General features: G+C 39.6%; 1 protein-coding gene across 1 annotated transcript; it reads left to right on the forward strand.

The window, feature by feature from the left end:
• C9H8orf88 (chromosome 9 C8orf88 homolog) lies at positions 1-23,916 on the forward strand. Its single transcript, XM_004597223.3, has 6 exons — positions 1-334; positions 7,573-7,671; positions 9,183-9,256; positions 17,108-17,183; positions 22,084-22,190; positions 23,782-23,916. The coding sequence occupies exons 2-6, from the start codon at positions 7,599-7,601 to the stop codon at positions 23,803-23,805; spliced, it is 354 nt and encodes a 117-aa protein (XP_004597280.2). The 5' UTR covers positions 1-334; positions 7,573-7,598; the 3' UTR covers positions 23,806-23,916.
• The last annotated feature ends 1,044 nt before the right edge of the window (positions 23,917-24,960 follow it).

Consider the following 24,960-nt stretch of genomic DNA (forward strand, 5'->3'; position numbering starts at 1 on the left):
GCGCCGGCCACCTGCCTCGAGCCTCCGTCCCGGGCCGTGCGTGGACACGCGAGGTCGCGGACTGGGGTCCCAGAAGCAGTTCCCGCGGGCGCGCCCGGTCCGGGCCGAGCCCGGGAGCACCGGCGAGAGGCCGCTGGCCGGCGGCTGCGCGCGCTGCCTGTTGAACGGCTGCGACCCGGCCGAGGCGCCCCTCGCCGCCGCCCCCTCCGCCCTCCGCGGCCGCCGGCGCGCGCGGCCCGAGCCGTTCCCCGACGGGCAGCGGGGCGCTCGGCCGGCGCGTCTGGGCTCAGCTCGGCGACGCTGCCGTCCCCAAGTCCTCCCGGATCTTGAGGCGGTAGGTGATGCAGAAGACGAGCGACACCTGAGCAGGCAGTTGGGGCAGGTGGCCGCGGGCTCCGAAGCCCGCCCGCCGGGGAAGATTTGGCCAGGGAAAGACGCCTTGGGGATGAGTCGATCAATCGCGCAGGGTCCCCGCCGGGTCCCCTGGTGGATTAGATCGTGAGACGTGCCGGAGAGGCCCGACTAGGGGCAGGAGAACGGGAAAAGGATGGGAAAGCGCGGAGCCGGCCAGTGCCGGGAGTATCTCCTCGCCAAGGTGACGGTGGACACCACCACCAACCACCAGGACAGGATGATGGACACGCCGCGCCCCCGGGTCTCTCTCCCAGCACCTGGGGCTGGCGTTGGGACAGTTTCCAGACTTTCTGCCCCTGGAACCCGTCGGCCAGAATCTTTCCTTCTTGGGATCTTAGGCAAAGTTACCTAAAAGCTCAGTTGGATTGTTAAGGGCCATCATAAACGCCGATTACCTGGGCGGGTTGATCCTAACAAAATCGTTTAAATGTTAGTTAGATTATATGGAAAGACGCTTCAAACTGGGGAGAGGGCAGCTGTTGTGGGGGAGGGGTGTACTTTCTACTCTTGCCATTGAGAGAAAGCAACAAATGAAAAATGTGATAGAACTTTCCCGGCTTACAGCCTGTTAATGCTTTCGTTTCAAATTTTCCTCAATGGTGCAACCAGATTTCTGGCTTGTAAAATGTTGTTTTACCACCTAAGTCGTGATCGGTTTATTTCAAACTTGATGACCTATTCTTTGTGTTACTTTCCCACTGTGATTTTACCAGTGTGGGTAGTTTACATGAGATTTTTTTTTTTTAATCCTAACTTGACGAAAGTAATGTGTTGAAATTTAGATTGAATCCTGGTTATACTGCGGGAAAAATATACAAGGTAAAAGGAAATGTGCTCTTGCCTGCAGGAGAGTTGTCGGCACTTTGTCAAAGGTTTTAAGAGAGATTTTAAATATACTATCCTGCTTCTGAAACCCTTACCTAGTATGTTTCTGACCTAGTGAGCCATGGTTAGTGTGACAGTGTGTCATGGCTACAGAATAGTGAAAGCATGGCCATCCCCTAAGTTCTTTAGTATTTTAAAGAAATGAAAATTAATAGTACATACTTTGGTGAGGCTTTTTGTGCCTTCTTTCAATCTTTAATCCATATTTGCCATGGCCATGTGGAACAGTGAACAGTCAGGCAATTTTAGAGACAAGGGCATGAACCCCTCACTCAGAATCTCACACCTAGCACTTAATTTGGATATGTCTGATTTCTCTGAGCCTTGGGCTTTTCATCTGCCAATTGGGACCATTGATTTTCACCAGTAGTAGAGGGATAGTTCGAAAGTGAGATGATATATGTAAGACAGTTAGCATGCATTGGATTTAAAATGTTTAAGGAGTAATATATACTTAGGGATTTATTAAAATGGTTTCCAAAGTGGTCAGCTTGTGACTTATTATCCCATTACATGACATTTTAGAAAATTTTGGATTTAATTTGTAATTTCAAAATTAGTTTGAGGATTCATGTATTTTTTTTTCCTATGCAACCATAGCAGGTGATATGACAGACGAATATTTTACTCATATAATGGGACCTGTTGAAATGATTTGTTCAATATTCGTAAACTTGCAACACCTTATTCAGCATCCACTTCAGCATATATATCTCAGAGTGAATACTTTAAGACATTTAACCAGAATCTCCTTAAAAACAATTGTCAGAAAAAATAAAGCAGTTATGTTGTAAAAGTAAGTTTATATTTTGAAGGACACCTTTTTATGATAGCTGTATTGTTGGCTACCCAGTCTTGTAGGTAAGCTTCTGTTGGTTTCACAGCTGTTTTCCTTGGTACCAGTTGATGTCATAAATGCCTGCCCAAGGGAGAAACCATTGCATCTGGGGGAATTTTGTGAGCTCTGTATGAATGAAATACTCATTTGGGTTTATGATTAAAGTTATTTTGTGTAATGACTGTTATATACCTCAGTAAATTTGTGGTGATACTTCACCCACAGCTGCAGTTTTATTCTATGTACTGCCAGTTACTTGCTGGCATTCTAATCTCAAAATACTAGATTAAAATCTCCATAATTTTTGTTCAAGTGTGTGTTTTCATTTGATATGCTCTGAATAGTCTGTTGAAATCATGCCCCAATGGCATGTGAATTAGCCTTTGCCTAACAGCATATCCATGCCACATCTACTATTCTCTGATTTAGTGACCATCCTGGTTCTCAGACGGATTGTCAGGGATTACAGTGTTTGCGCTTAGGTCAGCCTGATTTGAATAATGACCACAAAGCAGAAGACTAGTGATGTTGACAATGCACATACGCTAGAGAAATCTCACAGTTCTGTTTTCAAGTGAAAATGTGGAAGTTCTTAACTTAGGGGAGAAAAATGTGTATACCGAGATTGCTGTAAGACGTTTGGTAAAAGCTAATCTTGTGTACGTGAATTGTGAGGAATGGAAAGAAATTTGTGCTCGTTTTGCTGTTGTACCTCAGCTGCAGAGATCATGTTCACAGTGTGTGGTCAGTGCTTAGTTAAAATGGGAAAGGCATTACATGTGTGTATGTATACACAGGAAAAGGTAGTATATGTTTCCGTACTCTTTAGTTTCAGTATCCACTGGGTGTTTGATACATATCCCACATGGGGCCTTCTGTGTTCTTACATGAGAATGAGATTTTGGTTTGTAGAGTCTTACTAAACTCATGGGTCAGTTTTACAATATATCCTTGTAAATGATGTTAATGACATGATGGTAGGAGTTAGTAAATATTGTAATTCCAAACTCATCTTTATAATGAGAGTGTCTCTGTTCAGGCATAGTTGACTTTTTGAAAACATCAAGCAAAGTACTGTGTGACAGTATTCTTAATGGATGTGAATTTTTATGTGGAGCGCCATTGTAAACTTTGCTACTACAGATTGAAGGACAGGTAGATTTTATTTTGTTTTCTAACTTGTGTTGTGAAATCAAATAATGGAGTCCCACAAATCCCCCAATCTTGGCAAATCCCTAGTTTCAATACTCCGGATTTGCCTTGCTCAGCGATTGGAACAGACTGTAGAGTCTACAGCTCAGTTTCAGCTGAGCAATGAGAATCAAGCACGTGTGTGCCAAAGAACTCTATCCTGTGGTATTCTGATACAGTAGCTTCACATGGGAATCAGGGTGGAAAGTTGCTGTCTACAGATATTGGCATCTTAATTGAAATGGCTAGCATAAACATTAATAAAGCACCGGAGTTTAGATGGATTCTAGATCATCATTTTGAACATTTTTTTCCACAAATAAAACATTCCATATAGTAAGCATTTTTAATTTCTTGTGCTTGTGGTCCTTTTGGTTTATTGTTATGTCAACAAGTATAGACTGAATACTGTCACCAAGAATAGGCCGAAATAGTTTTATGTTCATAGCCACATTCAAATACTAATTAATGGATATATTTCAAAAGTACATAAATATTAACTCAGCTTATTGGCTGGGGTTTCTCCAAATTACAGGAAAAAATAACCCTTGTGGCCATGGTTGTTATTGTTAACTCTGAGAGATTGTTTATATACCTGTAATTTTTTTTTTTAACTAGACAGATTCACAGACAGGAGAGACAGAAAGATCTGCTATCCAGTGGTTCACTTCCCAAGTGGCCACAACAGAGAGCTGAACCAATCCAAAGCCAGGAGCCAGGAGCTTCCTCCAGGTTTCCCATGCCGGTGCAGGGTTCAAAGGCTTAGGGCCATCCTCCACTGCTTTCCCGGGCCACAAGCAGGGAGCTGGAAAGAAAGTAGAACAGGCAGGACACGAACCGGTACCCCTGTGGGATCCCAGTGCATGCAAGGCAAGGACTTTAGCCAGTAGGCTACCACACTGTTTTTTTTTTTTTTTAAAGATTTATTTATTTTATTACAAAGTCAGTTATACAGAGAGGAAGATCTTCTGTCCGATGATTCACTGCCCAAGTGAGCACAACGGCAGGTGCTGCGCCAATCCGAAGCCAGGAACCAGGAACCTCCTCCAGGTCTCCCAAGCGGGTGCAGGGTCCCAAAGCTTTGGGCCGTCCTCAACTGCTTTCCCAGGCCACAAGCAGGGAGCTGGATGGGAAGTGGAGCTGCTGGGATTAGAACCGGCGCCCATATGGGATCCCGGTGCGTTCAAGGCGAGGACTTTAGCTGCTAGGCCACGCCGCCAGGCCCTACACTGTGATTTTAACGTTTGAATTATATATGCACAAAAGCATTTTTAAATAAGATAAAGTATTCTTTTAACTAAAAAGGAATAATTATGTCTTATATTTGAAGGAAACGGTTCCTTGGATTTATGATTTATTTAAGGTCATGTAATTATGGGACGAACAGGTCCGAAGTCAAGTGGGGCTTTATTTATGGCTTTGTTTTGATGAGCATAAAAATTTGTAGGGGCTCATTATGGTATAACAGGTTAAACTGCCACGTGTGATGTATGCATTCCTCTGAGCACTGAATGCTCCACTTGTGATCCAGCTATCTGGTAATTAATGCACCAGGGAGAGCCATGGAAGATGGCCTAAGTACCTGCTTCACGGGAGACCTGGGAGGAATCCTGAGCTTCTGGCTTTGGCTTGGCATGACCCTGGCCATTGCAACCCTTTGGGGAGTAAACCAGTGAGTGAAAGAACCTCTCTCTGTGTTTAACTCTGCCTTCAATGAATAAAAATAAGTTTTCAACTGGAAAGATGGTATCATGCAAGTCTCAGAAGATTTCAGCTAAAATGAAGCGATACTAAAGTGTGCAGAGTTTAGTTGTAAAACTTCTGGGATACACAAAAGCATTTTGTAGTCTTTGCTAACTCATAATGTAATCAATAAGGCATGTAAACAGTTACTACGATCATTTACTGTCAATCTGCTGTGTACTATGTGCCATACATTAACAATATACCCAGTGATAGAACTGTGATCTGGAACCAGTGTGCTGACATAGTGGGTTAAACTACCATTTAAAATACTGGCATTCCATAGGGACACTAGTTCAAATGCTGCCTGCTCAACTTCTGATCCAGTTCCATACAGTGTGCCCTGGGGAAGCAACAGAGGATGACCTCAGTGGTTGGACCGCTGTGAACACATGGGAGACGCAGATGAAAACTCCTAGTTAGAGCCTGGCTCAGCCCTGGCTGTGTAGCCATCTGGGGAATGAGCCAGTGGATGGAAATATGCTCTTACCTGCTCCTTTTCTAGCTCCCTGTTCCTCACCTGTCCTTCTCCTCTGTCTCTCTGTGACTCTGCCTTGCAAATTAACAAAATTGTTCTTAAGAAAAAAAACTTATCTGATTTAAAGTCATAGGTTATTATAACTGGTGAAGCTAAGTACATTACAAGAGGATACATTAGAAGAGGGTATGGGAATGTTTTGTGACTTTATAGGAAGGTTATTTGCCAAAACTTAGATAGTTTTACCTAGTGTGAAATGGAAAGAAGGTTGGAGTTATTTAGATTATGGAGTGTGGACCAAAAGTGTGGATGAACTACATAGGTGTTTGATCTTGAGAAAAAAAAAATCTCTAAGCCCTGTTTGTAAACTAGCATAATACTAATACTAGCTAATTTTTGTTGAATTCTTGTTGTATCAGGTGTTGTGCTAAGTGCTTTATGTAGATTATCTAATTTAGTATTCACATCAGGTATCAAAATGTGGAGTGTGTAGTTACCCAGGCAGTTCTTTAACCAGGATGTGGTATCATGATCTTAACTTAGGTATGCTGATCTGAACCTATGTTGTATTAGTGCTTGGTTTATAGATTTTCTGAGTAGTACAGTGTAGATAGGTTGCTTACTGTGCAGTGAATGGGTATTGCAACTAACAAGATGATATAAAGCTCATTTTTATAAGCAGAATGTGTTTAAGGAGATCTTAATTTGTAAAAAAAAATCATTTTTTAGAAAGTTATTCATGTTTATTGGCAAGACAGATATATGGAGAGAAGATGATTCAGGGAGAAAGATTTCCATCTGCTTATTCACTCTCGAGGTGGCTGCAGTGGCCAGAGCTGAACCAATCCAAAGCCAGAAGCCAGGAACAACTTCTTTCATGTCTCCCATGTGGCTTCAGGGTCCCAAGACTTTGGGCCGTCCTCCACTGCTTTCCCAGGTCACAAGCAGGAAGTTAGATGGGAAGTGGAGCAACTGGAACATGAACCACCACCCACATGGGATCCCAGTGCTTGGACGTGGAGGCTTAGCCAGTTGAGCCATCACACTGAGTCCATCTATCATTTCTTTGAGAGATGTATGTTCTGTATCCACTTTGGATTTGTTTCAGTTACTGTGTTAGTTTCAGGAGATGTAGGGTGAATAAAGATAGTCTTTCTCACTTTGGTTAATATGGAGGATAAATGGGGCAGACGTTATGGTACTGTATGATGCTCTTTAAATGTCATGAGATTGATATACACTTGATATTCCAAAGATATAGAGGGAGCACATTGAAAGTACTGAAAAGGTAATCACAGAGATGGATTAATAACTACTATAGAATTAAGAAATTAGAGGTGGAAATTAATAAATTAGGCCTAACTTGGAGAGGTGTGTTTAAGAATTAGAGACTAATTATGGGTTGGAGGTGCCTATTTAGAGACTAATTGGGGGAGTTTTAACCAAGGATGATCTAAGGGGGTTTATGACTTTAGGGAATACAGTAGGAGGTACATCCTTGAAGTTAATGCAATTAACTGCAATTAATTTTTTAAAAATTGAACCTTAGGTACTCATGATAACATATAAATTTAATTTTCACCAAGAAATTAGATAAATATAGCTGGAATTTCAAAAAGAGGGTACTAGAAATGTATAGATGGGAGTTGCAACCATGACAATCAGAGATTGGCTAGGAAGACCAAAGCCAAATTAAGGATACCTGCATTTAAGAATGGGGTAACAGATGAGATCAAATTTGGTAACCAAGTCAGGAGAAACAATAAAAGAAATAGGGAACAACTCACAATAATGAAGACAGGAAAGTTAAAGGAAGAAATGGTTGAAAGAGGAAAACATTCACCCGTGACAAATGCTATAAGAAGGACTAATATTATTGCTTATATTTTAAATGCTTTTGTGTTTGCATTTTCCACGTTGTCAAATGGATTTCTTCAAGTTTCTGTAGTGGTTATTTGTGTATGTTTAAAATATCTTTATTATTGTTGTACAGAAGATAAAAATGAATTTTTTTCTCTTCAAGTATGGAACCTCAAGGTCTTTGTGGAAATGGAAACCAAAAAATTGATTGGTAAACCACTTCAACCAGCAAGACCTGTTCGTCATCTGGCTTCTTCCCCAGGTGAGTCATAGAGTGTGCAATTTACTAATATTAATTTGTTAAGTTCTAATTAGTAATTAAAAGACTAAAGAGTATAGGTTTGAAGTAGATAGATAGTTTGAGCAGTAGAGAAAGCTGTTTTCCCCATCTGTTTTAAGAGGGTTTTTTTTCATGTTTCATTTTATTAACTAACTTCTTGCAAGAGTATGATATTCCCGGTATAAATTGTGCCATGTGATTGTGCTCTTTGTAAAGTGGTCATGGTGGAGAGAGAGTCCTTTTTCATGTGGAAAAAGGAAAAAAAGATGAGCACAGAACTCTAGAGACTGTACATGATTCTGTCCTGCTAGGTAGACGTTATGGCTGTGCTCGAGCAGAAACATGACTAACCCTGAACAATCTAAACCAAACTCCAAACTTGTATGGCCTTCTGTTCATCAAACTATTCTTTTTAGATAAGTTCTAAAAGTACTTGATGTTTTAACATGGATATTAATTTTTAAAAATTCCATTCATTACTTGTTATCACAGTGGTCTCTGTGATTGAACTTGGGTGGTAAACATATAGTCTATTAAAATTCTCTTTGTTCTACATGTTTAATTGAGTTAAACGGTGTTACGCCAAGCAGGGAATACAGACTGTTCATTGGGGACAGGATGAAGCAGAAATGATCTAAATGGCACCAATTTCTGTGCCCCACTCACTCTCTTTTCCTTGGTCTCTATAAGGAACCACTTTGGTCGTCTTTCACCACATGATGATGGACTTGGATGGACAAATGGGGTTAATGGATCTTAAAAGATGATATAGCTTAGCAATTTCGATCCTGTCTTTCTAATATGCTAAAGCAGTTGTGTAGGGTCAAGTGCCACATTTTAATCCTTTAAATGGAAGAATACTAAACCACTGGTGGTGTTTCTGTTTCAGTACCCCCCTCCCCTTTGTTGTTGCAGATCAGTTTCTCACTGATCCCTCCAAGGCTGCCGTTGCATGGGTGAATGGGTGAGGACATAGGTCTTTTGTTTAATCACAGTCCTCTTAAGATCCAGGCAATGAAGCAGGAGCCACTTACTAGGTAGAGAAGTTCAGTGGGGCAGAAATTGATTTTGGCTTTCCTAATACATTGCTATGCTCCCTGGCAATATCAAGTTACTAGAGGAATCATCTACTTTCAAGATTTAATTGAAATATTTTTTTCTTATGAAACCATCCTGATACCCTAACATCTACTCTGTTCTCTTCTAGTATTCTCTGTATCTCTCATATAGCTTAGTGGTTACCAACCAGCTTTGTAATCATTATTAGCTTGTCTAAGGTAGGGTACAAAATCTTATCTCTAAATTCTTTCTGCACTTTTATTCCCATCCCCTAAAGTAGAAACTTACATTTCATAGGGTTGAAACAAATGTATGGTAAATAAATGAACATTTCAAAATAGTGTAAGCAGTATCTTGAATACTTGAATTCTTTAGGTGATGTTATATCATTTATTGAAGTCATGAATATTTAAAGTTTTTTTCTCTCCTAACAGGAACAGTGTTCCCTTTCAATTTTCAGACTGAATATGCATGCAACACTCAGTGCTTACAAAGTGGAGTTAGCAGAGTAAGTCTTAGAAATGATGATAAAATGAGGCTTTTTAGACTAGAAAGTAACATTTGTTAGATGGCTTCTGTGTGCCAGATACTGTAATCAGTACTTTATAAAAACATACGATGTGTATCAAGCATATATTGAAGACAATTTAACATCATGTAATTAGACCTTTACGTTATTGAATGTAATTTATCATGCTATATTTGTTAAAATTTCTAAGTAAAAATGGTATACGTAAAAACACTTTGTTTTTCACCATTCCATTGTCTTCCCAGAGATACTCAATTTGTTATTTATTTCATGAATTTGTGCTTTTGCTACAATAAATAAAACTTACCTTGTCATAATTTTAAAAAAATAATATTTTGCCCATATATTTTTGTGTTCTACACATTAAGCTCCATATTTTTAAATTTTTGTCATCAAATTTAAAATAGAAGAAACAGCATGTTAATGAAAAGTTTTTTTCTGGGCCCGGCGTGATAGTGTGGTAGTTAAGGTCCTCGCTTTGCACGTGCCGGGATCCCATATGGGCACCGGTTCTAATCCCAGCAGCCCCACTTCCCATCCAGCTCCCTGCTTGTGGCCTGGGAAAGCAGTCGAGGACGGCCCAAAGCTTTGGGACACTGCACTCGCATGAGAGACCCGGAAGAGGTTCCTGGTTCCCGGCTTCGGATTGGCACAGCACCGGCCGTAGCGGTCACTTGGGGAGTGAACCATTGGACGGAAGATCTTCCTCTCTCTCTCTCCTCCTCTCTGTATATCCGCCTTTTCAATAAAAATAAATCTTAAAAAAAAGGACAACATTCCTTCCAATCTCTATATCCAATCATCTATTTCTTCTCAACAGAAGTAACCTTTGTACCAGTTTCTTATTCAGATACTTCTAGAAATACACAATGCATGCACAGTCATAGGTACATTCATAAATGAAATATTGGACAGCGCAGTGAATGAAGTATTCTAAACGTTTTGCTACGCGACATTCACCTAATATATCACTTAATATATGTGCCTGTACCACATTTTGCTCTGTATCTGTTCGTGTACGTGTTTCTGTTTTATAATAAACGTTTCAGCATGAAGAGCCATGTATTTTTCATTTTGTAGATGTTGTATGTGAAGGTCTTATCTTCAGCTTTAGTAAGTCCTGCAAGTCGCTCTCCAAAGTGAGGGCTCTGCTTTTCTCTGTTGTTACTGTTAGATATTAACAATTTTTGCCTTATCCAGTGGTTGAGACATCATCTTCTGTTGGTTTTAATTGTTAGCTCTCTATTACCTGTAAAAAGATGGAGAGAAATTAATTTTTCAGTTTGACCATTTTGATTATCCTCTTTTGTAGTTGCCAATTAATGTCATTTGCTTGCTTTTCTTGGATTGTTTTCTCCTTGATACCTATATCTATATCTTTAACATGTATTTTGAATTGTGATTATTAGTCTTATGTGCACTGAGAATATTTTCTTTTCCAGGAATGTGGCCTATGAGAGAGTGTTTTTCTTGTGTGTGTTTTGTCTAGAAGTTCTGAATATTACAACGTTTTCCTTCATGATTTCATTTTTCTCTGCTTACCTTTTTAAAAAGATGTCTTTCTGTTTTTAATCTCACAAGGTATTTTTCTACACACTCTTCACACGTGATCTTAATCAAAAGGCCAAGGAGTGATCTATATACGCTCCCAAAGATTTAAAAATTTGCTTTTATGTTTGATGTATAGATTAATCCCAATTGATTGTATGGCATAAAATAGAAATCTGTTCTTTCACATAAATAACCACTTTTAAAGCATAATCCATAGACTAATTTGTCCTTTCACACTGACTTATAATGCAATGCTTAATAATGTTGGCATATAGTTAAGAGTTTGATTCTGGGCTCTTTATTACCTTGATCTTTTTCTGTTTTCCTAATTTAGCACCGTGATTTATTAATTACTCTTCCTTTATAATAGCTTTCTATAAATGTCTGAAGCATGTTGTTTCATGATTATCATAGTTAACATCCCCCTAATCAGTACAAAAATGGTTGTCAGGATTAGTTGAATAGACAACAAAAAGATGCTTAATGGAGAAATGATTTTATTAATCTACACTGGCCATCATCCGCACTTTCAAGATGACACACTTTGAGAATCCACAGACGTTTATACCCCAAAAGAACCCAGGTGTCACACAGAAGCTTTCATTAATCCTTAACCTATGTGAAGTTAGCAGTTCTTAAAATAGTTTTTCTTACATTAACTAAAACTAAGAGAGAAGACATTCACTTAGAGTCTTGGAATGCTTTGGTCTGTTATTAACAACTCGAGGAAAATAAGAAGAAAAGATAGTATTGAGGCTAGGGATGCACCTTCTGTTATTTTTAACCAGAGGGATTCGGTCTGCTGCTTGGTGTTCCAAGGTTATCCCAAACCCAGCTGTTCCTGGCTTGTGGATAGTTCCCTTGTCCACCGATGCACTCAGCCCCTTCAGATGGTATCATTTGTCATTCTTTTTGGGAACATTGACTATTTTACAAACTTCATATGCAGCAGGAGTATATTAATAGTCAATTTTATAAAGAAAATCAAATAATACAATAAAATGTCCAAGTGTACAGTTTTGTTGCTTCAGCAACAATGCAAAATCAACTAGAGCTTATGTCAGGGATGCTATATAATATCAATTTAAATCAGGTAGTGAAGGATTATAATTTTTAAAAATTTGTCTTGGCCATTCTAAGTTCTTTTCAGTTCTAAAAAATTTTTAAAAAGTTTGCCAATTTCTATAAAAACTCTTACAGAGTTTTGATAATATAACAATATTGACTGTTATAGTCTGTGAACATGGCATATCTTCCTATGTGTCCATCATAGCCATCTTTTTGACAAAATTTATAAATTTGTAAATATATCTGATACTACTGGAAAGGATATGTTTTATAATTTTCAAATTCCACCTGTTGTTTGCTAGGATACAGAAATATAGTTGGTCTGCATCTCACATTGGAGTTATTGAGTTCAAGTTCCAACTCTACTCCCAATTCAGGCTTCCTGCCAGTAGTACATACTGGAAGGCAGCAGTGATGGCTCAGAAGTACTGTGCTCCCTACCACCATGTGGGAGACCCTGACTGAGTTCTTGATCTCAGCTTTGGCCAGGCTAGGCCTGTTTGTTGTGAGTACTTCTGGAACTCACTATCCCTCTCTCAAGTTAATGAATAAAAATTAAAAGGGACAAGTATTTGAGGAAATGACTTAAGATCCCATTAGAGAGAAACCTGTATGCTGGATTTGAATGCCTGCATTCAAGTGCGAACTCTGTTTCTGATGATCACTGCCTTCTTTTAAATTTATTTATTTGAAAAGCAGAATTATATAGAGAGAAGGAGAGCAAGAGAGGTTCTATCTGTTGGTTTGTTCCTCAAATGGCTGAAGTAGCTGTGGGTCTGGGCCAGGCCAAAGGCAGGAGTCAGGAGCTTCATTCAGTTCTCCCACATGGGTGCAGGGACCCAAGTATTTGCACCATTCTCTGTTCTCCATTGCTTTGCCAGACATTTAGTAAGGTGCTATATTAGAACATCTGAGTCTCAAACCAGCATCTCTATGGCTTCAGCTGCTGCCTATTGTGCGTGGTCTGGCCCAACTGGAACTTTGGGAGCATTTGTGAAGTGAACCACTGGGTGGATTTCTCTCTGTGTCATTTATATGACTTTGTTAAACTCACTTAATACATTTAGTACCTATTTTGTAGTGTATTCTTACCCATTCTTGATTCTGTTATGGTCATAGATTTGCTTTTACTCAGCTTACATGCATGATAAATTGTTAGTATTTTTCTTTTTAACTACTTAATTTTTAAAAAAAAATTATTTAATTTTTATCGGAAAGGTAGATTCACAGACAGGAGAGACAAAGGTTTTCCGTCCGCTGGTTCACTCCCCAAGAGGCCACAGTGACCGGAGCTGAGCCAATCTGAAGTCAGGAGTCAAGAACTTCCTCCGGGTCGCCCACGAGGGTGCAGGGTCCCAAGTCTTGGGCCATCCTCTATGTCCTTCCAGACCACCAGCAGAGTGCTGGATGGAAAGTGGAGTAGCCCAGGACTTCAGCTACTAGACTGTTGTGCTGGGCTCTAATTAACTTTTAAAGTTAAATGATTTTGATTGTGGTAAAGAACAATAACAGTGACCATCACTATTTTGTCTTTATTATTTTAGTTCAGTGACATATTAAGTATATTCATATTGTTTTGCAAGATTCACCATCATCCATCTTGGAACTTTCTCATCTTTCCAAATAAACACTATGCCCATTAGACAGTAGTAGCTTTGGCAACCTCCTCCTACCAGAGCTTATCCAACTGTATCTAGATAGTCCAGCTAATCCAGGTAGCGTTCTACTTTCTATCTCAATGAATTTGACTACTCAGAGTACTCCACATAATTGGAATCATTCATTTACCTGTTTGTAACATATTTCATTTAATATAAATGATTACTATTTTGTTTAAATGATATGCCCAAAATTGCACTCACATGATGTTTTGATGCAGCACACACTGCATAATGATACATTTATTTTACTTGCATATTCTTAATTTTCTTTTTTTTTTTTAAAGATTTATTCATTTTATTACAGCCAGATATACACAGAGGAGGAGAGACAGAGAGGAAGATCTTCCGTCCGATGATTCACTCCCCAAGTGAGCCGCAACGGGCCGGTGCGCGCCGATCCGATGCCGGGAACCTGGAACCTCCTCCGGGTCTCCCACGCAGGTGCAGTGTCCCAATGCATTGGGCCGTCCTCAACTGCCTTCCCAGGCCACAAGCAGGGAGCTGGATGGGAAGTGGAGCTGCCGGGATTAGAACCGGCGCCCATATGGGATCCCGGGGCGTTCAAGGTGAGGACTTTAGCCGCTAGACCACGCCGCCGGGCCATATTCTTAATTTTCTTACACTATTCTTAAACTCTTTATGCAAACCCATGTTTCTGCCTGGTATTATCTTCCTTCTGCACAAACACCTTCTTTTAGCCTTACTATTTTTATTACCTCATATGAAAGTACTTAGAAGCTTTAGCTTGGGCTCAGATGGTATTTCTCATTTTCATTTGATCAGGTATCATGCAGGATCAAGAGTCATTGAAAGACTTGGGAATAGCTGGCAACTGCAACTAGTTGTTGACTTAGAGCTCAGAAGAGGCTGTGTGGCCTGGTATAATAGTCTAGTGGCTAAATCCTCTCCTTGAACACATTGAAAATCCCATATGGTCACTGGTTTGTGTCCTGGCTGCTCCACTTCCCATCTTGCTCCCTGTTTGTGGCCTGAGAGGACAGTTAAAGATGGTCCAAAGCGTTGGGACCCTGCACCTGCATGGGAAACCTGAAAGAAGCTCCTGACTTCAGATGGGTTCAGTTCTGGACATTGCAGCACTTCGGGAGTGAACCAGTGGATGGAAGATCTTTCTGTCTCTCTCCTTCTCTGTAAATCTTCCTCTCCATTGACAATGAATCGGTGTTTTCTTTTAAGGGTGTTGGCAGGGGGCTGTGTGAGCACCAATAAATGGGTTTTCCAAATGGCTTGGGTGTTTTAGTAATGATAGAGCTGGATTTCAAGGCCAGTGTTCCAAGAGACAGGTGGTGGAAACTTATCAGTCTCTTATGGCCAAGAGCTTAGAAACCAGTGCAGGCTCATTTCTGCTGGTTTGATTATTAGAGGCAGTCATAGAGACCTCTTGTTAATAGAAGTTTTGAGGATTTATAACTGTCTTTGATCAAAAATCATTTGGATTTTCCTCATCTGTGTTATCAGTTCATTTCCTTTGCTCATTCTCTATAAAGCTTTACATTTACTTATTGGAGGGAGGACAGAGATACACAGCTAGAGATACATACCATCTGTCCCCTCACCTGCTGATTCATTCCCCAAGGGCCTCAGTGACTGAGGCTGGGCTGAGGCTGAAGCCCTACGCCGGAGATACAGCTCATTCCAGGTGTCCCCCATGGCTGTCATGAATGCCATCACTCCTGCCTCTCAGGATCTACAGTAGCAGAAAACAGGAGTGAGGAGCAGCCACATTGTAGCAAACTCAGATGCTCAAATACAGGTGTGTCCTAAGCAGTGTCTAATGGCTGGGCCCATGCCTCCTCCATAGCCCCTTTCCTTAAGTTCTTTTTGAGTTACAGTTCCCCCTACCTTTGTCCCGACCTGCAGGACACAGCGCTCAAACCCTGAGGGTGGACTGGGAATGCCGGGCTGCTAGCCCCGCTGCTGGCCCAAGAAACACACGGACACTCATACTTGGTGGAAAAGAGTGCCTCTCTCTTTATTTTTACTCCTCATATATATACCTTCTTCTCTAGGGGAGAGGGAGAAAGGGAGGGGTTTCCTGGGAGTGATTATCTTCATTGAAGCAGGGAAGGAATTAATCAGCTATATTGAAACGGGAGGAACTAATTATTTGAACAGGAACAAGGGTGGAGGGTCTATTCTGGTTGCCCTACAGAGGATGTTTTGGCCTAATATCCTGCTTGCTGTAGCCCTGCTTGCCCAAGGCAGGCTTTACAATGCAACAGGCTGTCAGGTAGGCCAAGCCTAAGGCCCATAAGTCTGTGGCTCCTAACACACCGTTTTACCTTTTGTCTTTTGATCTTCTTTATAAATCTCCTACAGTTTAGATATTCTTTCCAGGAATGTAGGTTTATGTACATTTGTCTCTTTCTATTCTCTTCCCTTGGTGGCATATATTTGAGTTAAGTGGCTAGGGGCTGGGAACATTTTTGGTCTAAACCATAAAGACAGTTTCTGGAAATGCATATACAAGATTGTGCATACATTACAAAGTTCGCTTGATTTGGAAGGGGGAAAAAACCCAATGAAACAACACACAAGAAACCACACCAAAACCCCTTATATTTACTTTGCTTTTCTCAAGCCTCTATAGTCTTTTATCCCGTTTCCTGAAGAGTGCCACCATCGCTGTTCCTCAGTAATCATGCATTTTCCACTGCTTTCCCAGGTTGACTCGATCCTTTAGGTATCTGTGTAAGCCTTTACATCCTAGGAAAAGCCTTTCCTGATATTTGTAAGCCAATTTAATATGTTTAATGTAGCTGTTGAACTTTTTGTAATTTTTAGAGCTTCTCAAATCTTATTAGGCATTTTATTTTCTACTTTTTAGCTTTCAAGTGTGAGGATGGGCATCTTAATGTGATGTTCAATTTTGTGCTTATTTCTGATACAGAGCAAAGTGCTTGTCATGTCACAGGCGCTCGTGCTAATGAATGGGTTCCACAGATGCACTACCACTTGCTTACCACCTATTCAAATATTAGAAGGGAAACACAATGATAAAACAAATGTAGTTTTGTTAGAATAATCTGCTGTGCTTCCATCTGAAATGTCTAGTAAATCTACACTACGTAAGCTCTGGATGGGGAGTCTTCATAACTACATTTGGTAGCCTTGAGTTTCAAAAACTAACCCCCAAATCTCATCTACAAAATTATGTAGAAAAACTTATGTAAAAATGAAGTTAAAAGATATTTGCTTTCATGTAAAAATGGAAACTCTTTTCCTAAATATGTATTTCCCTGATGAATTATTTGTAAACTCTTTGTTTATGTTTTTGAGTTGATCATCACACTTTTATTTACAAAAATATAATTATGACAAAATACTGCTACAGATATGTGTGAATGTGTTCTGAATGATGGGTTTTCTTGCTCGTTTTTAATAAGCAGACTTGGAGTGATTGCTTACCTTTTATTCCCCAAATATGGCTTAACTAATATTTTTATTAATCGAAAGCTATTTTTGGTGTTAAGAAGACTGTGTGAAGGGTTTTAACTTGAGCTAATGAGTGTATTTTCTTTTTATTCTCTAGTGTAGTACGAATGGAATGCAGACTTTTTCTCAAGGTCTTAGTGAACAGCAGCAACACCAGTCTCCAGTTAAAAAAGGTGAGATTTCATTATAGCTCTCACATTTCACCACCAAATGACAGCACTCGCATAAACTTAATAATATTGTTCTTTTGTTTTGCTGGACATTTGTGTGTGCAGGATTTTTACTGTATTCTTTTACGTTCCTTTCTGTGTATATTAGGCTGTTGGTTTGACTTCCGGAAAGGAAATACCAAGATAGAAGTTTGCTTCTCTGTTTTCTTCTTTTATACTTTTATATTATTTTAAGTAATACTGATTCATATTTATGAGGTATGGTGTGATGTTCATGTATGAACCATGTAATGAGTAAGTCATAGCATTCAGTTTATGACATAATTTATCCTTTCTTTGTGTTTGCAATATTCAGAACTTTTCTAGTAATTTTGAAATACGCACTACAGTGTTAATAACTGTAATTTTCCCACTTTGCCGAGGAACACCAAATCCCCTTATTAACTATAATTTTGTATCTATTAATCAATCCCTTGCTATCCCCCACGCCAAGCCACTCTTCTATTATTTATTTCTATTTAGGTCAGCCTTTTTACACAGAAGCACAAGATTGCATGCATGATCACATATTTCTATACCTGGCAGAGTTTACTTAATGTAATTCAGGTTTATTTGCTGCAAAATGAAAGGATTTCAGTTTTTTAATGACTAAGTAATGGTAGTCTTTATTTATTTACTGATTTTTTATTGGAAAGTCAGATATACAGAGAGGAGGAGAGACTGAGAGGAAGATCTTCTGTCCACTGATTCACTCCCCAAGTGGCCACAGTGGCTTGAGCTGAGCTGATCTGAACACAGGAGCCTGGAGCTTTTTCTGGGTCTCCTGGGTGAGAGCAGGGTCCCAAGGCTTTGGGCCATCCTCTACTTCTTTCCCAGGCTGCAAGCAGGGAGATGGATGGGAAGTGGGGGCCAATGCCCATATGGAATCCTGGCGCATGTGCAAGGCAAGTAGTTTAGCCACTAGGCTACCGTACTGGGCCCCAGTAGTAGTCTTTTGTGTTCCTTATATGTATGTATATACGTATGCATAAAACTTCTTTTGTTGGACTCAAGATTCCATATGCTGGCTATTATGGATAGTTCTACAGTAAATGTTGGGATGAATATAGCTCCTCAGTATGCTGATTTCATTCCCTTTGGATAAGAATCCAGTAGTGGGGCCCGGTGCTGTGGCTTAGCGGCTAAAGTCCTCGCCTTGAGTGCGCCGGGATCCCATATGGACGCTGGTTCTAATCCCAGCAGCTCCACTTCCCATCCAGCTCTCTGCATGTGGCCTGGGAAAGCAGTCGAGGACGGCCCAGAGCTTCGGGACCCTGCACCCGTGTGGGAGACCCGGAGGAGGTTCCAGGTTCCTGGCTTCAGAGCAGTGCAGCACCGGCCGTTGCGGCTCACTTGGGGAGTGAATCATCGGATGGAAGATCTTCCTCTCTGTCTCTCCTCCTCTCTGTATATCTGACTTTGTAACAAAAATAAATAAATCTTAAAAAAAAAAGAATCCAGTAGTGGCGTTGCTCAGTCATATGCAGTTCTAGTTTTAATTCTTTTAGGAAGAAATCCAAATCTGTTTTCAATTATTCCTATTTTTCTACATTGTAAAATGCTGAGTTGATGTGCTGGTTCTGCCTTGTGAAGTTGCTACTGCCTCAGTGTTCTTGGTTATTACTTTGCTATCTTCAACACATGAAGTCCATCTCATTGCTCACAAGAACTGCCTCTGCTCTCTTCCTTAGTATGCAGACACGGGGAAAGGAAGCTGTCCTTAAGGGTATGACCCAGGAGTTGAGGATTTTACCTCTGCTCACAGCCAGTTGGCAGAAGTGAGCCCCTCTGTACCCTGTGATAAAGTGTATGGAAATTTATGACCTCTGCAGCCAGCCTATTACCATTCTCAGGGGATGGGTCTTGGTGTTGCTGTTAGACGCCAGAGAGTACACCTGCATCCTCATCAGCATACTTGGGTTTGGTCCTGGTTTAGCTCCTGATTCCAGCTTTCCATTGGTGTCTTCCCTAATCTGGGGGTGGGTGGTGGGGGGGATTAAGCCTACCAGCAGGTTTAAGGTCACCAAGGGGGAGGCAAGCTGGTGAGGGTTTTAAAGTTTAAGGAAGGGGGTAGAGGGGGAGAAGGGTGTCCCCCACCCAGCAAAGTCACTGTGTTTGACTATAAGGCACGTCTATTTCCCTTGACCTTCTACTCATGTTGGACGTCACACTCCATGTGTAGGGCTGGAGGCTGTGACTCAGGTTTTGGGCACCTAAGCTCTAAGCCACACCCACCAGGTAACAGGCAGAGACCAGGAGTTTATTGCCCACACCCTGGGAGGCAGCAGGTGGTGAAATAGGGGGTCCTTGCCATCCACATGGAAGTCCTGGGTTGAGTTCCTCATTCCAGCCTTGGCTCACCCCCCATTTTTAATGTGAATGAACCACTAGAGTGATGTGTCTGTTTCAGGGGTGGAGAGCAGAAGCTTTGAGGGGCGTTTGGCTGTAATTCCTTTTACAAATTAACATAATTTAAGCTTGTTTAATTTTCAAATTTTGTCAAGCTGTGTTTGTAGCTTGAAATTTATAAAGTTTTTAAATAAACTCTACTAGACATTTTTACTAGTACTTTGCCCTTATGTTTTCTAAACATTTGAATTGTTTTCAAATGTCTGGTCTTTTAGAAAAGATTTACCTAGGGAGAAAGAGACAGGCATGGAGAGAGAGAGAGGTTTCTTCCATCTGTCGGTTCACTCCCTAAATGATTGCAACAGTCAAAGCTAAACTGTACTGAAGCCTGGAGCTTTGACCATCACACAATGCTGGCCCCAAATGTCTGTTTTTTTTGTTTTTGTTTTTAATGGTGTATACTGATGGCCTTTCTTGCATGGCAGGAACTCAGGCACTTCAGCTACCACCCACCGCTGTGTACCCAGTGCTCATTAGGAGGGAGGCTGGTGCTGGAAGGGGACCCAGGCACTCTGATGGGGGTTGCAGGTGAACCCCTGGGTCAAACACGTCCAAAGGCTTGTTTTTGTAAACAAAGTTTATTGATGTAGAGCCACTCCCTTCGTTTGTGCATTATTTGGTGTTTCTTAGCGTCTGTGAGATAAAATTGGGTAGTTCTGACAGACTGTAGGTCCCAAAGTCAAATGTTTGCTACTTGGTTCTTCTGGTTTAACTCATTAACATCCAATGTGATTGTTGATATGGCTAGATTTAAGCCTATCACTTGATGATTTTTTTTTTTTCTGTTAGTCTTTTCTAATTTTTGTTTGCCTCTCCTTTTCTCCTTTTTTTTGCCACACTGTGGATTTTCTTTTTCAGCATTTGTATTTGTCCATCGGATTTCCCCCTCTGCATTTCTCTATATTTTAAGTGGGTACTCTGTGTCTTACAATAGCTAGCCTTTATCACTTATGTTGTAGCAATTATAATCACATCTACTCTCTTCTTGCAATTATTGTTGCACCACTTCAGTGATGGTGAAACCTCGCATGCAGTCTGTTCCCTTATCCTACTGCACAGATCCTTTTGCCATAATTGTTACATATGTTCTCATACCTTGGAAACTACACCAGATAATGTTAGACTTTTTGCTTTTAACTGTTACATAGTTTTAACAAAACTTAAGAGGAAAAATCATCCATTGCATGTACTCAGCTATTTACTGTATCTTTTAATGTTCCTGTCTAGCATCTCTTCCCTTTACCTAGAACTTTCTTTAACATCGGAAATGTTAAGACCTGTTGATCAGGTCTGCTGGTGATGGCATTTTGTATTTTCATTTATCTGACAATGTCTGACTCAAATGTATTTGTGAAAGTACCCCCATCCCCTCCTTGGACATTATTTTCTTTTGGCACTTAAAAGATATTGTTCCATCTGTCTTCTGGATCAGCATGTGGTTTATCTTAGTGATAGCTTCAGGTGACCGTTTCTTTTTTTACTTATTTGAAGAGGGACAGACAGATATATTCAATCCACTGGTTTACTCCCAGATGGCCAAATGACCAGGACTAGGTCAGGCTGAAGCCAAGAGCTTCCCCTGGGTCTCCTACAGAGGCCCAAACACTTGGGTCATTTTTTAGTGCTTTTTCCAGGCCATTAGCAGGGAGGTACATCACATGTGGAACAGCCAGAGCACAAATTGGCCCCCATATGTGATATCAGTGGTGCCATTGGCAGTGGCTTTGCCTGTTGTACCAAATGCTGGCTCCTCTGGTTGAAGTTTCTGGTAAAGAAATCTGCAGAGCTATCTAAACTGAAAGTCTGGAATCAATGCTCTGAAACCCCAATTTTTTTTTTAGTGCTATTTGACACACAAAGATGTGCAATTTGGAGCATTTTGGATTTCAAGTTTTCAGGTGAGGGGTGCTCAACTTGTAAAGTCTATCTAAAAACTGGAAACACTCTGCTCTGCCCCGTGTCTGGTCCCTGGCATTTCAGATGAGGCACACTCCGTCCACTGCCCTTCTCAGGTCTTGGTCAGCAGTGCCTAGGAAATAGCAGGTAGATAGTGTTTCTTGAATTGAAATTTTCTGATTGAAATGTTTAGTATTGAGATTAGGTAGGTTTATTAAAGTTCCGTTTTGGCATAATCTTAATTGCCCAATAGGTGTTTCTCCTGTTACACTTTGTAACACCAGATTGTTTTATAATACCTGAATAACTGGATATTATCAGTCATGCTTTACTAAATGTCTCAAATTATTCTTTCTTCCTCTTCCTCCTATTTACTTGACTTCATTTTCATATAAAAGGAAAATTGGAAGCACTATATATTTTTTAAAACTCCCTTCTTTTGCATACACTAGTCATCAACTGTGCAATAATGAGTAGTTCAGTGAAATCAAAAAAATGTCAAAAGTGATCAAGAAGAACTGTGCTCTGTAGGGTTACATTTTATGTTTAATATCTACAGAGAGAATTAAATACAGCAGAGATTTCCTGTTGAAGCTCTCAAGTGTTTCCATCTGCAGAAAAAAACCAGATTTTCTGCCTGATCATCCCATTGTACTTAAAAAACCAGTGAGTAGTTTCCTAATTTTATACTCTAATACTACATTTTCAAATTTCTGACCTTTAATATTTTTATTTGAATGTTTATCTCTAGGCTGAAATATTTTTACTGACATATAACCCACAAAAACATAAACATGAATTAAAATATAACAATGTCCAAGCACCATGTATGAGCATAAACATAGCAAATTATAATTATTACTCTGAGAGGTAGAATAATTTTGTTTATGAACTATTTTTCCTTGAAAGGTGATAAAAGTATTGCATCCTAAAGATTCTCGTGTTTCCTATTAAATTCCATAGTCTACCTGTAGAATACTTGAATTAATTTTATCCTATGAAATAGGGGCCAAACTGTTTTTTTCCCTCTCTGGATATTCAGAGATATCCAATAGAATTGAGAGGATGAGTCCTGTCTCTTGTGGCACTCTGTGCTTTGGCTGTTTCGGGGTATCTATCTTATGCACTCAGAAATTATTTCTGTGTTTCCTGCACTCTACTTATATTTGGCTATATTCAAATTCCTTCAGAATTATCCTCAACAGTTTTATAAAGTGAAAGATGACAGTATTATACTGAGATTAAAATCAGAATATATAGATAGCCAGAGAATGGATAAAATATGAGATATAGACTTAACATCTCCTGTTTCCATTTTGGGGATTCTTAACTCATAGGATCCACAATAATTTTATCTCAATTATATTTTTTAAAAGTTTGTTCATACTTTATATTAATAGTCCCTCAATTGCTTAATTATTTTGGACATTTAGCCAATCAAAAAGATACAATGCTTTTTCACATATCTCATCAAAATATTTAATGAGAAAAAAAGGAATTGATTATTGAATTTCCCTACCTATTTAAGCATATTGCAGATATAAGTATTTTTGTAAGAAGAAATGTAAACTTCAGTGCCATATAAAATGTGGTCCCTTTTTCTTTAACTATTTCCCATTTTCAGGGGTGGCATTTAGCCTAATGTTTAAGAGGTCACTTAACACCTTGTGCCCCATATCATAGTGCCTGGCTCCTGCCTGACCCAGCTTCCTGCTGATGCAGACCCCAGCCGGCAGTGCTAATCTTCTCAGTAGCTGGCTTCTTAACCACCCTCAGGAAAGACTGGGATTGAGTTCCCGGTTCATGTATCCCCGCCCAGTCCCTGCTGACCTGTGTATGTGGGGAGTGAACCAGAAGCTGGGAGTTTTCACCTTGCCTATCACATAAGAAATAATTAAAAATTTAAAAACACTTTCCACCCGTCACAGCATTTTATTGTTTAAATAAATGTTTGACATACACTTTCCTTGAACAAACTTATATATTAGTTTGCATTAGAGTTAAACTTCTTATTTATGACTTAACATTTTTAAAAATGATGTATCACAGAAACAGAACAACAGGTTTGGAATACAATTTAATATATTAGAATGAAGTATATATATGTTTTAAAACATGGAATGTTTTATTTGAGAATTGCATTTATTTTAATAGTCTATAATAGCATGCATTTCCATCTGTAAACACTAAGTGGTTTTTTCATTTGATAAACTACTTAGTAAAAACTATATTCAATTGAATTTCTCTTGTATTACAGGAAAACAACCAAAGTTTTAAGTAGCACTTTAAGAACAGATGAATTTGAAGATAAAGAATTATTTGTTTTATATTTTGGACACCTGCAAATGAAGTGGATCTAGTAGCAATAAATATAATGGACTGTGACAATTCATTGTATTTTTAATTTTGATGGTTGGCTATTTGGTTTCTCCTAAATTGAGAAAGATATTTTAAACTACAAAGAATTTTCTAATCAGTTTCAGCTTTGCAGGCAGTTATCTGCATTAATTGCAAAGTAACACTGGAAAGTAGGAAGTTGGTTAGCGAACTGGGAAGACTGTATTTGTGATTTGCATGCTACTTGCAACATTTGTGCTTCCTCACCTGTGATAATGGAATGGACATGTAAGCTGTAAAGATTCTCAAATATAAAGTATTTGCTACAATGTATATATGGTATATAATTTCTTTTATAGTTAATTTTCTTTTCAAGTTGGTTCCCACTGATTCCAGCACTTCAGTGGATCCTTGTAGTCCCTCCAGAGGCTTAGAATGATTCCAAATCTTAAATGCCTAGTTTTCAAAGACAAGAAGGAGAATTTTTTCAGTAGGCATTTTAAAACATAACTATGATTAGGATCTGGGTTTTTGATAATATAATCTCAGGTTCATATTTCCTGGCAGATTGGCTACTCTGAAACAGTGGCAGTGAATAAAACTGAAGTGGACCTCTGTTACGCATCACTAATCAGACCATATTTACAGTAGGAATTGAGCAGTTACAAAATAAAACTGATATAATTTTATATCCGAAAGCAGAAAAATTTAGACATTTGCAAATAATTAAGGTACGTTAACTTTCAATCATCAATGTGTGGATGGCGAATTTTGGGAGTTAAATATAATTTCTAGGAATGTTATACAATAAGTCTCTTCAGTTGTCACTCTGGCTATTGTTGCTGTAGAAAGCTTTCTTTCAGCACAATGTCAAAAAAAAAAAATGCTGATGTAAAGGTAAGTGAAAATCCTCTCCCAGCTTCTCCTCTCCCAGATCCCTGGGTCACTGGCAAGGCAGCTAAGGCCGGCAGTGAGTACAAGTTCACCTTTTCACTGCATTGTGAACTCCTAAAATCAATACCTGCTTTTTTCTTCCCTGATTTCAATGTTGCCCGGATTTCAAGTATTTATTCCATGATAATTTACCCATCTTTGTCTT

This window comes from Ochotona princeps, chromosome 9, assembly GCF_030435755.1.
Source record: "Ochotona princeps isolate mOchPri1 chromosome 9, mOchPri1.hap1, whole genome shotgun sequence".
Taxonomy (NCBI): domain Eukaryota; kingdom Metazoa; phylum Chordata; class Mammalia; order Lagomorpha; family Ochotonidae; genus Ochotona; species Ochotona princeps.